We start from the raw sequence: 15,883 nt of genomic DNA on the forward strand, positions 1-15,883 counted from the left end.
GGAATCCTCATAACCCAGTGAGTCTGAAAGGATCAGTTTGCACAGAGAAGAAACGTGTCAGGAAAGCGGACGAGGGGCCTTGGTAAACGTCTCAACATGGATGAATCACATACAATTATTTTGTCGAAAAACAGAAAAACTAGAAACTCAGAGAGCTGCCTACACCCATGCATGAGGAGTCAAACTCTTTGACAAAATCTGAAAGTGCTGCTCTCCCCATGTTGATACAATTACATGTATTTGTCTAACATCACCCTTATGTGTTCAAAAGGTGAACGTCTACTCCTCCACTTTTATTTGGTTAGAGACGGTGGAAATGAATACAAATGAAATACTTTTCCACAGCCGATTTGAAATATATTTTAGAATTCAGGTCATTGGGCGACTATCAACCTATGTGTGAAGTTTCATCCAAATCTGATCAGTTTAGGAGCTATGGCTGTTATGGATGAACAGACACATGTAGGGACAGGAGTGATTGTGTCCTTAACAATTTTCACTGGGGTAAAAATAATTTCACAAACTCTGAAGACTGTACAAAATGTAAAATGAATACTGAGGATTTTACTGTGTAGTGTAGGGATGACCGGGATCACATCCAGGGGTGTATGTCTTAACCTCTATACACTGTCGCTAAGCACACGTCTCACCAACCTGAGATACTTACACACTTCTCAAATACTGCACAGCCTCACACCTGACGGTGAGATGCTAGAGGCTGTTTGCACTTGTTTTCGCCAGGGTTGACTTCCACATCAAAGAGACTGTGAAGACGCAGCATTACAGGGGAGAACATCACAGCGAGTCTTCAGCTTTGAAATATATATTTTTGTTTCCTGCACTGTATCCCGGGCCTTTGAAAAATGAACAGCTGCAAATTAAGTACAACAGAGAGACTGTTGCGATGAGCCCGTATGGATATTTTGTCACAACCCTCTGTGAGAGATTTAGTGGTCTTGTGTGAGAAAAACACGACGGTGTGAGAAAATATCAAAGAGAGAGTGAAGAACATGCCTTTGTCCCTATCCTTGCTAAGTCGGATATATGACAGGCATGTAGCTTAGTGGGTAGAGAGCCTGTCTGGTGTCATCAGAAGGTAACCAGTTCGCCCACCTGTTCAGTCTGTCCAGTATACGTGTTGAAGTGTCCCTGAGCAAGACACGTAACCCCTAACAGCCCCCACCTCCCAAGCTGAAACTGAATTTCCCCCACTGGGTTAAGGTCTACCCGTATGTCTACAGTATGAATTTGCCCTGAATAATAGTGAATTAGTGAATAGTGAAAATACTGAATTGTGACAGTGATTGATTGATTAATTGGTTGGTTGGTTGATTGATTGATTGATTGATTGACACCAAAAAACATGTGCGCAAAACATTCGATATGCGCATAGTGGTCAAAAGGATAAGACAAAAAGCCCAAGAGCTTGATGCAAAATTCACAGTGTATAGTACTGTGAATTACTATCTCCAAAATCAGTCAGCTGAAGCTATATGTAACAAGTTGTGTGTGCATGTTTGTATATTTGTGTGTAAGTCCAGGCGTGGGTGTGTGTGTGTGTGTGTGTGTGTGTGTGCGTGTGTGTGTGTGTGTGTGTGTGTGTGTGTGTGTGTGTGTGTGTGTGTGTGTGTGCATGCGCCTCACCGGTACTGGCAGGGATGAGTGTTACAGAGTCGTACTTGTGGCAGTGGGCGGTTCTCAGGGTGACAGTGGCTGTCGTTGACCTGCTCCATAGTCTTATTAGCAATCCTCATACAGGATACCACTGTCCTCCTCTCACCTAAACGCACACACAGACACACACAGACACACACACACACACACACACACACACACACACACACACACACACACACACACACACACACACACACACACACACACACACACACACACACACACACACACACACACACACACACACACACACACACACAATTTTGGAATGTGGTTTTATATGAAAAACATCTGCACTCCTCTGCACCTGACTTCCTAGCCTTTGTCACGAACATGCACTCCACTTGATGTGGTGTTATATATCATGACTTCAAGCTACAAGCTTCAAGATAGCTCAATCCTTGTTTCCATTACCTTCCTAGCCACATCCAAGTAGCATGCTGAATACATGTGCACGCGCACACGCACGCAGGGCTTGCTCATCCCTCAGCATAACCCTCCAGTGAACTACTTCAGAGTATTAGTCTAATGCAGAGCCAATTAAACAATACAACCTGCCAATTAAACAATAAAACCTGGTTAATTAGTAACGAGAGCAAAGAGCTCACCGCTTTATTTTCTGAGCCCCTTTCCTTTTGGCCTTCAGCCAAGCCTTATCACATTGGTTACTGCTCAGAGTCATATATGTGCATGTACGCATGTTAGTGCATGTGCTCATGCATGTCTGCAGGCATGTGCATGCGGGTATGTATTTATGCAAAGAGAGCTTGGCAACATGTAAGCCTCTGAGACACACAGTGTTCTGAAAACAGAGGGCACTACCTGACTGTGGCATAATCTGATTAAGATTCTGTTGTGGTGACTCTGCCAAGCCCATCTATGAAATACATCCTCATATTCATTCTAGGGAGGATACCAAAGTGTAGCCACAGCACCTGCTAGGACTACAGATAAGTTGTCTGAGTAGGTGATGAACAAAAGTGCCCGAAGGCATCAAAAAGGGCAAATAATTTTCAAGATTGATCGGTTTCAATCAGAGTGCACCAAATCTCTGGTGGCACTGGGGCTGCAGCTAACACATATTTTCAGGTTGTTGATTATTCAAGTCGAGTATTCAACTTACCCATGTGATTAATTTAGACCATAGAATGATGGTACAAATTGATGGCAAATGGTAAATGTTATCTGAACCCAAATAGAATCCAAATTGCTTGATTTGTTTACCCAGCAATGAAAAACCTTTCATTTTATAATATGGAACAAAGGGACGCTCAGTGGAGCTCTCTCTCTCTCACACGTTGTGAGATTGTAGATCAGCCATTTTCGATGCGCAATACCGTCGTACAATAATAATAATAATAATAATAATAATTAAAACCGGTATGAACCGAACCGTACCTGAACATCTTGTGAGTAATCAGAAAGTTTCATTTCATTGTTCATCATTTCCTGCCCACACAATCACTCATGTGGCAAGTCAATCCCACTGCTAAATCCCACCCACTCAATCACAGTCAGAGGTTGCATGCCAGCAGTGGCAAAGGGCAAATCTAGATGATGAAAGTTCAAAAATACCACTCATAACTGTTGCAATGACTTTTTACATATGGGTTTTGATCCCCAATCCTATACAACGATGCAAATTGTGTCATGAATAATGAATGACAAACCTGAGGGGTCAATACTAAATAAATTCTGCATTCAACATTCATGTGCTGATACAGGGAGGGTACTACTAGGTTTAAAGAACTTGATCTCTGGTAACCCCCCAAACATGGTTCACAGTTTGACTAATTCAGATGAACTGACTCGAACTACCCACCATTACTGTAAAGCTCTTAACCACTTTAACCCTACAGTAATTATTTTTTTCACCAAATGTTTGCCCAGAATAGGGACGCTAGTGTGCATGTGGTTAAGAGACAAGTTTTTTACAAAATGATGTTCAACACTGGAAAGGTGTTCTCAGTAGAGTCAAATCTCTGCCAGGACACACACCATAATAATAGCATTGTATGCAGTGATGTTTCTACCTAAAGTACAGTTATGAAAGTAGCGCGGCATGTGATTACCAGTTTCACACTGTCACCTATGTCTGCTTCACTGTCTATCTCATATACAGCCATATACAGCCATTGTGTACCTTCATCTTTCTGTCAGATTTCTATCATAACATTTTCTGCAAAGTCTGATTGTTAATTCCATGTGTCAATTGTGTTTGTATCACCAGTCAATCAAGGCTTCTGTTTTAAGCTTTAGGTTTTTGCTGGCCCACATTCCCATTACGAGTACTTCACAAGAGGAAGTTAGACAAGGCAGGGGACAATTTACAGTAAGCTTGTCCCTAAATGGACATCTTTATAATCTTTACCAATAAAAACAAAACTACTTCACAAGAAAGATGCTAGTGTAACTAAAATATTTTATATGCATAGATTATCAACTATAATTCAACTTTAATACGCTGTCATTTCAGGCTCGAGCCTTGACTTTCCGGTGGATTGCATGCCTGCGATTGGCTAATGCGGCGGAACAAGGGTGCTGCAATTGGCTCCACCAGGCCGAAAGGCATGGCGAGAGAGTATGTTTTACCCCCTGTCCGTCCGTCCGTGTGTCCGTGTGTCCGTGTGTCCGTCCGTCCGTCATTCGATCTGTCTGTGTACAGCTAATCTCCGGCACCGTTGGCTTGCTCGCAGCCAAACTGTGCACACACAGTCCCTGGATACCAGAGCAGAACCTCTGCCCCAAATTTTTCACAGGGGCCTGTTATAGCGCCACCAGGAGGCCGATTTGTGCAAAACACATTTTTTGACAGTACTCCTACAGATTTTGTCCAAAAATCCCACAAATCGGTACACAGTATCTCTATAGTCATTAAACGAAACGGGTCTTTCACATTTCTCATATTCCATCCTGATTGGCTAAAAATGTCTTCCAAAGTTTGCAGGAGTGCACCGTTTTGAACAAAATGCCTCAAATCATGAACACAGCATGCAATTTCCGTGAAATTTTGCACGCACATTCCCATTAGGCCGAGGAAGAACTACCATTTGAAAATGTTCAAATCAGCCTCATGGTGGCGCTATAACAGGCCGATTCGTGTTTTTACCTATAATTGCACCGATCTGTGTAAAACTTTGTATGCACACTCCCTATAGGTCAAGGAAAAACCTTTGCCCTGCATTTTTCACATCTGCCTTTTATAGCGCCACCAGTAGGCCGACTTGTGTAAAACACATTTTTTTATACTACTCCTTCCAATTGTATCCAAATTTTACGCAAATCAGTACACATGATCTCTATAGTCATGTGATCACGACGGATGTGTTTGATTTTTCATATTCCATACTGATTGGCTAAGATTGACATCTTAAGTTTGCATTATTGGCTTGTTTTGAACAACATTCTGCAAATCATGAACGCAGTCCAATTGCCCTCAAACTTTGCACGCACATTCACACTATGTTGAGGAACAAATGCCACCCTTTTAACATTGGCCTGTTATAGCGCCACCAACAGGTCTAATTTAGCGAAACACATGTTTTTAACAAAATGCCTCAAATCATGAATGCAGTCAGTGTCCGATTGTCGTGCAAGGCCTAAGAAGAAATAGCACCCTTTTCACGTTGGCCTATTATAGCGCCACCAGGAGGCCACAATAGCCTACCTGACCTGGCGGAGACCTGTGCTCCGAGGAGCACTTTTTCTAGTTAGTAGTGTAGTGCCCATAAAACGGACGCAGGCCCTAATTGGCTAGTTCAAGTCCGTAGTCTCGCAGGACACTTATCCCTTAGCCCGGAGGAATGACTTATTAATTCACAAAAATACATAGTTGTTGACCGATTTAAAACATGTTTTGAAGTCATTGGTCTGCTGTTAGCATGCACAAGAAATCAATCAGCCTAGTAGTTTACGAGATTACCTGCGGATGCACGCACGGATAAATACCACCGCCTAGCACAGATGATAATAGAATAAGCTTCTTGTTATGAGCCTTAAAGCAATGAAGAAGGAGCAAGGAAAATGCACCGCCGATCTGACTGATATGATTTGTGCCACTTCCTTATTTTTTTATGGTGACTAACTATTGATAGCGAAAGATTGGACAAGGACTCGACACCACTATTAGGACTTTATTTCTTGTTTTAGTTAAAGAGGTGGTGCCATGGTTTTGCACTTTTTCTGTTTTTCATGTGTCTATGAGGTTGATAGAACTTCATCAAGCCCCCTGGTGGTATTTTTATGGTGTTTTTTGTCTTCTCTGACTATTTTGAGTTTCTACCTGGAGGTTGAAACCTTGAGGGTCAAATGTGCCAATAGAAAAACAGCGCTTTAGTGACATAGTAAAAACATACCCTCCCCCTCATTATCATAACACAACAGGTGTGGGCATGAGGAGGAGGAGGGACTAGGACAGGTGGGTGGTGCTAAGGTGGTGGAGGAGGTGCTAAGGTGAGAACCAGGTATACTTAATGAACTGGAGGCGTGTCCACATAAAAACATAATTTTAACAATTTCTGTACACTTTTTTGAAAACAATCTTCCTCCTTGTATAACCATAATACCTGATGATTATGTTTTAGGGGGGAAAACATCACTGAAAATCACGGCACCCCGTCTTTAACTGAGTTGTTATGGTTTATAGTAGTAGACTACTCAAAGCAGACGACATGACTCAAATTTGAAGATGCGACATCTCAATATGTGATCAGCGTCACCTAGTTACTACATTACTGCATAAGTATCTTCTTGCTGTACGTTACATATTCTAGCTCACAATAATCTTTACCCTGAATATGGTATGAATATGGTATCTTCACATACCATAAAACACTGGAGGAACCACAAAGCAATCTGGCAGCCATTTAACAAAATAACTGCTGCTAGCTAACCTTGGGACGCTATTCCTGAATGGTGGTGTCTCTCCCTCCCTCATCTTGGTCATAAATAATTACACAATTGCACCACTTTCGAACACGCTGTGAAAACCTAGCTGAACATGAAACCCTCAACACACATCTCGGTAGGTTACAAGTCCTGTCCCGGCAAAAAAATGACTATTCCAGATGATATGGGATGACCGCACATCCTAGCTAATCTCCTCACTGGACAGGGATCAAACCGGTGAGGTCATGATGGAGAAATAATTTCATTCAAATTAAAGGAAAGACAAGCCGTTACCTCAGAGTTTCAAATGATGTTATTGCAGAGTGACAGGAGTTAGCCAACTCCTTGAGATTAGTCCGTGGAGAGAGGGCTATTAATCCGAGAACCTAACCTCTCAGAGTCAAAAGCTGTGTACTGCAAAGTGCTGCTGTCAGGCAATTAAGAGGTATTTGTGAGCGCGTTGGACACTGATACAGCAAGTTACAAGGGGTAGCCCTCAGGAGCTTAACAGAGGAGTACCAGACAATTATCTGTGTGTGTGTTTATGTGTGTGAGCATTCATGCATGCATGCGTGCGTGCGTGTGCGTGTGTGTGTGTGTGTGTGTGTGTGTCTGTGTCTGTGTAGGCCAAATTATGCGTGTGAACCCTGTTGAGCTGTCCACAGGGGGACCCTGCTCCGCCTGTCTAATGTACTGTGGATCAGATGCTCTGAATTAACACGCTTACTGACTTCTCCCTGGAACAGCCAACTCATTCAGACTCTCAGACTCCCAGCCATCCCGTCTAAACCAGACGTTGTTTCCATGTTATCCCATTTCCCCTAACACCAGCCTTAGGGTTATCTCTTGGGCCACCCAAGTCCCCTCGTCTCTTAGAAGTCCCCCCCATGCGGGCCCAGCATCCCACCGATACCCTGTCTCCCAGCCCAGGGTCTCCATTTGAAGTGGTGCTCTGGCAGCTCTGCTGGCCAGCCTCTGCCAGATTAGGACAAATTGCATGGGGGGACAGATGTGACATAGAGCGGTCGAGATCAGAGCTCAAATATCGAAGCGGTAAAGACAGCAACAGCAGGGGAATGGAGCACAGGAGTCGTGGCTGAAAACAGCTCAGTGTCAAACCCACATGAGAGCCACGGTCAGCTGGTACAACTGCCCTAGATAGACGCAAATTCATATGACACAGTATACAGTACATCTACAGTATGTGATGTGAGTGGCATGTGTGTGTTTGTTTACGTACAGTGTGTGTGTGTGTGTGTGTGTGTCTGTGTGTGTGTGTGTGTGTGTGTGTGTGTGTGTGTGTGTGTGTGTGTGTGTGTGTGTGTGTGTGTGTGTGTGTGTGTGTGTGTGTGTGTGTGTGTGTGTGTGTGTGTGTGTGTGTGTGTGTGTGTGTGTGTGTGTGCGTGTGCGTGTGTGTGGTTTCACAGTATGCGTTTGTAGCAGAGTAGTCATGCCTGAATCCCAGAGGACTAATATCTCGCTGAACCGGGGATGTGGATCCCCTTTGGATGACCAGTAGATGTTTAGTTTCCCATGCGGGAGACTGGGGTTAGAAACCAGGTGGTTACAGGTGAATGGTTTCACTAATGCGTGTTAAGGTTGAATTACTGTATATCCTGACAACAGCCCCTCATATAGGTATATGTACGTTTGTGACTCTGTGCATTTGTCACCTCCTCCACAAGTACTGTAAAGTACTTGAGTAAATGTACTGAGTTACTTTATACCACTGCGTATTATGTATATGTACGTTTGTTGTGACTGTGCATTAGTCACCTCCTCCACATTGGACGGTGCAGTCCTGCCAGCTGCTGTGGGTCCAGATGTAGAGATGCTCTGTCTCTCTCTGCTCCTCGCTGCTCCTCTCCTCGCTTCCGTTCAGAGACACTGTGTATTCATAGTGAATCCCATAGCTTTGGTCATGGAAGAGCAGAACCTGTACAGCGTGTGGTGAGGAGACCAAGAGACGGTCAGATAGACAGAGGAAGATGCATGAGGGTACAGGTAAGGGTGTAACATATTTCTATATTTTGAACATCTCATAGGCTTATATTAATTTTCTACCCACCATGGAGCTCCGACGGTACATGACAAATTAAAACGTGTGGGTTTACCGTTGTTGTATTAACTTGCCTGAATGTAAGTTAATAACCCAACTAAATGGAGGAGTGACATATCCCGACATTTTCAACTACTTAGTGAATACTCCAGGTTAGTATTAATATACAAATAGTCTTGCAATATGCTGTTTGGATAATTGTCCAAAATAAAATGATACATGAGAGACACAAACGTATCTGGGTATTGAAAACCTCAAGGGATGCGTCCGTGACGTATACCATGCGACCACTTAAACCTTAGATTTCAAATGCTATAACTTTTGAGACACTGATGGAGAATATTATAGTATATTGTGGGTTGTATATTGAGATGGCTGGTACGTATGTCACATTAAAAAGGACAAATCAAACAAATGGGACACTGTTAGAACACAAAAAAAATCACTACAGCCTCAGTAGTTAACCAGTGAAATTACGGTATTTAACAATGCCTCTCATAGAGATTGCATTGAGAGCTGCAGTTCATCGTTCTAAAGGACCTCGAGTAGCGGCGCTGTGTCAAAAGTGGGCGTGAATTTGTAGGCGCCCGTGTCAGCCCATGTGTGTCTATCCCTTCATAGGAGATTCATAGTGCCACCCAGAGGAGTGAGGCAAGCGTACGCACCATAGAGCTATATGGTATGCACAGGAGCATACTGTAGCACACACTGATTATTCTGTGTGAAAACTGAAAGGCTTGGTTTTCTGAGTGCTGCTGAGTGACAACCATGACTGTCTTACACGTGTACGTTAAATCACGATGATTTAACGTAAGTGCCTGAATAAATGATGCAAGTCGGACTGTGTCTCAATAGCATATCCCACGAGGCAGGCATACAGTAAGTATATGAAGCAGTGACCACATGGTGGAGATAATGGCTACTTACTGTAACACAAGACACCCAAATAAGCATATTTAAGAATGCACCCTAATATTACAAGTTTCCATTAGTAGGTTTATTCATCTTTTAAATTAAAGTTAAAAACATGAATGTACGACACAGTAATAGTAGTAATTAAAGTAGATATAGCTATAGGGAGAGGAGACAAAAATGGTAATTAATGCTATTGCATGCGTACGTGGGTCTCTGTGTGTCTAATAATCAACAAGGGATAGGTAAAGGTAATTGAAAACAATCACACCATGTCTAAAGAACAGTGCATCATGGGAATATTAGCTTGGAAGATGGGAGGCTGAAGACTACAAATCACGTTGAAAGAAAAGTATCTTGAATCAATACAATAGGGCCTCTATAGCCTAAACCCTAAATGTTTGAAAGTTACTCAAACACTGAATAACATTATTAACAATTATAGTACTGGCCCTATAGGCAAGGACGCAGAGGGCATTTTAGAACCGAAGGGGACGCATGCACGCGCGCGCAGTGTGCAATTCAGTTAATTCGGTACAAAAAATGTACTCCATGAAGTGTAGATGTCGGAGGTTTCTTCTTTCTCTTTTTTCTTCATCCCAAAAGTGGGGGGGATATCCCTCCCCCCAATGGAACTGAGTATGTCCCCCTGCGTCCCTGCCTATAGGTGACTGAATAACATAAATTATGGTACTGGCTCTACAGGTGACTAGAGTGCATCATTGACGGCAGCGTGTGAGCTTTTTCAAATCAGCTTTCTTCCGCACATGACACTGACCGTATGGTAAAGCATAACTGTGCCACGGAGTACAGACCTTTGTTATGGCAAATGCACACAGCCCTACCACTTTTCTGCTTAAGAGAGAGAGAGGGGGGAGGGGGTGTCACACCAAAATACATATATCAACATAAATCACCAAATGACTCCACACATAAAGTCCCACCACATAATCCCCCGATGCATTACCATAGTTAAATAACAACATAAACACCAAAATTAACACACATCCTGCAGCCCAAATGCAACATGGGAAATCAGCATAGAGAGCTTCAGCGGGCACACCCCATGCAAAACTTGGCAACACTGACAACACAGCTGTTATTAATCAACCACTTAGACAAGAGTACGGTAGATCATTCGGCCTGGTTGAAAATGCTTGAAGGCCTATAAGCATAATTTTAAGCCTATATTGTGTATGTTTCAACTACACTATTTTATTATGACCAGTAGCACAAGTGTATACCTACTTTAAATTCCATGAATTGATTTATCATATATAATTGTATATGCTGCTGAACTGAATCCAAACCATTGTTAAGTGGCAAGAAGTGTTGAAGAAACAATTCACGATCACTTTAGGATATTGCCTGATTTTGCAGATATGAAATCATAAAAAGTATAGCTATCCCACTTTTATGGCTTACAGGTATAATGTGAAGTCACCCTACTATTGAGGGGGGGAGAAATTAATGTATTACCTCATTTGACCATCATTTAATGGTCTAAAATAATCAACAGATTAATCAATTAAAGGAGAATTTCGCCCGACGTTTTTCTTACATTTAAAATGATATTATGATATCCTAGGACGAGTGGTACAGTAGAAAAAAATCATAACTCCATCCTGAACCGACCGCAGCTAAAAACCTGAGCCTATGAGACTTGCGCTAGATCGCATATTTTAGTAGCTTTTTTTTTTTTTGTGAGATCTAACGTAGCTGTGGAGAGAAAAACATCCACAATGTTTTTGTCCCAGATGGGCCGCCGTAGTCTTTGCAAAGGGATGCAGATGACGTCACGGTTGAAATCTCGTCTTGCGAGACTTCCGGGTAGGCGTTTCCGACATAAACACTGTGGCGTGTATTCTGTCCATGAGAACGTTAGATCTCACCCCAAAATGTCATCTACTGTACATCACTTTGCAAAGACTACGGCGGCCCATCTGGGACAAAAACATTGTGGATGTTTTTCTGTCCACAGCTACGTTAGATCCCACAAAAAAAGAGGGGAAAAAAGCTATTAAAATACGCAATCTAGCGCAAGTCCGATAGGCTCAGGTTTTTAGCTGCGGTCGATTCAGAATGGATTGATGATTTTTTTCTACTGTACCACTCGTCCTAGGATATCATGATATCATATTAAAGGTAAGAAAAACGACGGGAGAAATTCTCCTTTAAGATAATAATCATTAGTTGCAGCCGTAGTAACAGAGATGAGTCAAACGAGTGACAGAATTTATTCTAATGGCAAACAAAGAAAAAATGTACAGTATGAATTACTGTACTGTCTGTATTACTATTACTATTACACTAAATCACTAGCCTGTCCCTTATACTGTACACAGAAGAGTAATTTATGGACATTATTCTCCATTCATTCATTCTCCGTTTATTTATTATTTTACAACTGGCGGTTTAATTACCAATGGTGTTCAGATAGCTAATAGCTCCTAAAAGTAGCCATTCATTTATTCTCATGCAGGGATGAGTCCCATAAGTGCTCTGCCTGCAGTCATCTCATTAAGCAGCAGAACCAGCTTAAGAAACATATTCCACAGGGCTGTGGGGAGGGAAAATAGTGAAAAGTGCACTTTATCAGCTGCTACTGAAGATTCTCTGAAAACCGAGATGAGATTCATTAACTTTAATTACAATCCAGCTCGCTGCCTGAGCTCTATGCCCGATAGTGCAATCAACTGTTCAGCCATTTCTCTAACTATGCATGAGGAGAGGTTGCTTGATCCTTTAGGGCCAGTTAAGATTAAGATGTGAGTTAAGAGCAGATGTCATACGATGTAGAACCATTTCGTCTTTGTCTCTGAGCTGGCACATTCCTACAGAAGTGCAACTCATTCTCAAAAGTCTTAATCCTAATCAAACAGAGAGGTATAAGAGGACAGCATCCTAAGCATGCTCTATATGCTCGAAAATACTCTTGCAACCCCAATGAATGAATCCATCTCTGAGTATGCGTAAATCAGATTTGATTTATAGTGTTAAAGACAGCCTTCAAGACAAAAGAAAAAACAAAACAAATATTCCTGTGTCAGGAGTTTTTAGGTCCTACTATTAAAACTGGGTCACACTCTGTGACATAACACAGTGGTAGGGAGTGACTGATGTCTTTACCATCAGGTGCAGGGGCGTCTTGGTAGGTCCCTTGGCGGACATCTTCTCCCACAGCCCTCTCCTCACGTAGCGGACCGTGGTCCCTGCCAGCTGGAACTCTCCTGGAAGTTCAATCTTCCAGTCGCTGTTGATAGACCTCTTGGTAGAGTCTTTCAGAGCTGTAAGGTGGAGAGAGGAAAAACTGTTAGACCCCCTACAGTATTCCCCACAGACCCCCTACATCAGACAGAGTGTGTGTGCGTGTGTTTGTACTTTTAGGATTATGATTAAGGTTAGGGTAGAAGTTAAGGAATGCATCTAGTCAATGTGTCTGTCTGTCTGTCTGTCTGTCTGTCTGTCTGTCTGTCTGTCTGTCTGTCTGTCTGTCTGTCTGTCTGTCTGTCTGTCTGTCTGTCTGTCTGTCTGTCTGTCTGTCTGTCTGTCTGTCTGTGTGTGTGTGTGTGTGTGTGTGTGTGTGTGTGTGTGTGTGTGTGTGTGTGTGTGTGTGTGTGTGTGTGTGTGTGTGTGTGTGTGTGCGGTATTCCTGCAATCACCTCAGTTATACAATCATTTCATAAACCTGCTGTTATACTTGATGACAAACTGAAAACTGCACAGCGAGAGTTGCTAAAGAGTGTGGACTCTTTTCCAGTGGACCTGGTACAGGTTAATTGAATCAAAATCAAAGACCCAGACTAATCCTTTGACTAAGTGACGTTTTGAAGGGGGGCTGCAAAGCAGATCAAATGATCAGAAAAATACAAAAAATTAAAAATGAATAAAAAGGCTAGTGGGGTCAGTGCAGTTCAGTTCCTGAGCCGCTCCCTCCCTCAACCACACAAAAGCTGCCTGGGCTCGGCTGTTAAAAGAACCCTTGATGTGGATTTGGGTTTTTCTGAAGCCCAGCCAACTGACTACCTCACCACATGTCCAGAGTTAGTCCACATCCCTCTGTGAGGCTATGTGTTGTTGGGCCCTGTGCCAAAGAGGAACTATACAACTATAGACCCGGGATGGGTTAATCCACGAGAGAATCACTTCTGCCTGCTTAGAGCTGCACAGGAGTGAAGTAGGTGTGCGTGTGTGTGTGTGCGCGTGTTCTCACTGACAAGAGTAGTAGTGAGGGAATACATTTTGAGATATCAGACATTACATAAGATGCAAGCAGTCTCCGGCCAGATTCATGTTATTATAATAAGTATATTGTTGGAATGATTTGACTTCTCCGGACTTGTTCCGGATATAATTAAATGGAGAGTCAGTCTGTTCCAATGTACTATAATGACTATCAACTGCCAGAGCAGATCTTCATTTGGATAATAAGTGCTAAGAAAGGGATAATACAGCAACACTCCTCACAGACACATGACAAGTTTTTAACAATTTACTAGACACGAAATCCTGACATCCACACAAACAGTATTAGCTCAACGCCCATTTCATAATCTCCTCTTAAAAAGCAGGTTTTTGACGCAGAAAAATATGATTTGCATGTTTGCAATATGGGGGGAATATACAGCAGGCCTTAGTGTGCAAAAAAGTAATGTTTGAGGGGTCTTTGAAGACCAGATGTTTCACTCTCTCGGTGGGAGTGTCTGGCCTTTTGGAATCATCTCCTTTCCATTCATGTCTCCTCCTCTCCTTTGCTCTCTTATCTCCTCTCTTCCCTCCATGTCTTTCTGGCTGCCTGCAGAGGACAGACATCCTCCAGCCCTTTCATAATGAAACCTGTGCCTGACAAGGGGAACATGTTTACACATCAAAGCCTGTTGTCCCAGTGCGAGGCTTGTCTCCACAGGGGCATCGGTTATCTGACAACCGCTGCTGGAATACTGACTATACTGCCAGACCTCCTTGGAGTAAACATGGAACATGTAAAGACAGACGGCGTGAGTGCCAATTCCAAATGAACATTTTCGTGAACGTTTTAAGTTTGTTATGGTGCCGATCCGTGGTGCAAATTAAAATGTGCGACATAGTTGCTAAGTACTACAGGGATGTATACTGTCATCACAACAAATAGAAGTTTTTTTTTATTAACTTGATGTCATTTTGAGTCTGCCAATCTGTGTGTGGTGTGTGGTGTGTGGTGTGTGTGTGTGTGTGTGTGTGTGTGTGTGTGTGTGTGTGTGTGTGTGTGTGTGTGTGTGTGTGTGTGTGTGTGTGTGTGTGTGTGTGTGTGTGTGTGTGTGTGCGTGTGCGTGCGCGTGTGTGTGTGTGTGTGTGTGTGGGAGAATGTGTGTATAGTCTATCACTAGGAGATGCATTATTACCCAGAAAGCTGTGGGAAGGCTTGTCCTCCACAACTTTGATTCTTCTGGCTCCTGCGGGGATGACGGCTGCCTCGATGTAGCCTAGGAAACAGACAGGAGTGTGATGCGAGGACAGACACACGCAGAGACACAACAGCAGGGAGGGGAGACAGGAAGTGCGGAGGCCAGGCTGGTCACTACTGTGTATTGTATTTTTGTGAGACCGTTATGAAAGGAGAGAGGAAAGGCCCCGATGTTGTGTTGGATATCACATAAACTTTAGAACCTGCCCAAGACAGCTATTTCATAGAGCACAGACTAGGAATTGTCAGAGCATTTCTGGGAAATGCAGTGCACTAGTGTGCTCTTAAATGCAGTATATTATCAGTTTTAATTCAGCAATCATGCTTCACTGTTCACTTGAAGTTTATTTTCCAGAATTTGGCAATTTCCATTTGGAAAGGTCTGTCTCAATTTATTTTGTAATCAAATAATGATTATGCTTCATTTGTTGAAATGTTTTTCATAAACAAGAGTTTAAAATATTAAATGAGTTTTCCTTCAATTGCAGTAGTCATTTTGTAAGGATACTGAAGTTGTTAAATCTTTTCAATGATGGGCATCCCATTTTGGAATTAAACTCTTTACTTCCTGTTTGTGGAATCTTTGGCACCCGATCCCTAATCATATTTATGCTTCAGTTTTGCCATCGAGTCCTGCTGTTGAGAAGGACGGAGGCAGACTAGTCACAGCTGGTCATCAGCCTTTCCCCCACACAGACACACCGTGCATCAGGTCACACAGACACACCATGCCCCCTCTAAACTTGTGTTTGGGCAGTGATAACAAGACAAAGCAGCTCAGTGATTCTATATGATGATTCTATGATTCTACGTATTTTGGCCTATAGTTGTGGCCTTATTTATTTCATTGTATTTCTTCTACAATAAGTTTTCTTTTCTTTTCCTCCACAATTCAATCGTTTCCA

General features: G+C 42.6%; 1 protein-coding gene across 1 annotated transcript in view; it reads right to left on the reverse strand.

Annotated features, from left to right (window-relative positions):
* The window catches only part of adamts17 (ADAM metallopeptidase with thrombospondin type 1 motif, 17), an 89,851-nt gene that overhangs the window by 12,806 nt on the left and 61,162 nt on the right, over nt 1-15,883 (reverse strand). The window contains 4 exon segments of the mRNA XM_084062361.1: nt 1,645-1,780; nt 8,341-8,500; nt 12,665-12,822; nt 14,917-14,997. Coding sequence (XP_083918487.1) covers nt 1,645-1,780; nt 8,341-8,500; nt 12,665-12,822; nt 14,917-14,997 — 535 coding nt within the window.

This window comes from Gymnoscopelus microlampas (genome assembly GCF_963454915.1).
Source record: "Gymnoscopelus microlampas genome assembly, chromosome: 1".
NCBI lineage: Eukaryota > Metazoa > Chordata > Actinopteri > Myctophiformes > Myctophidae > Gymnoscopelus > Gymnoscopelus microlampas.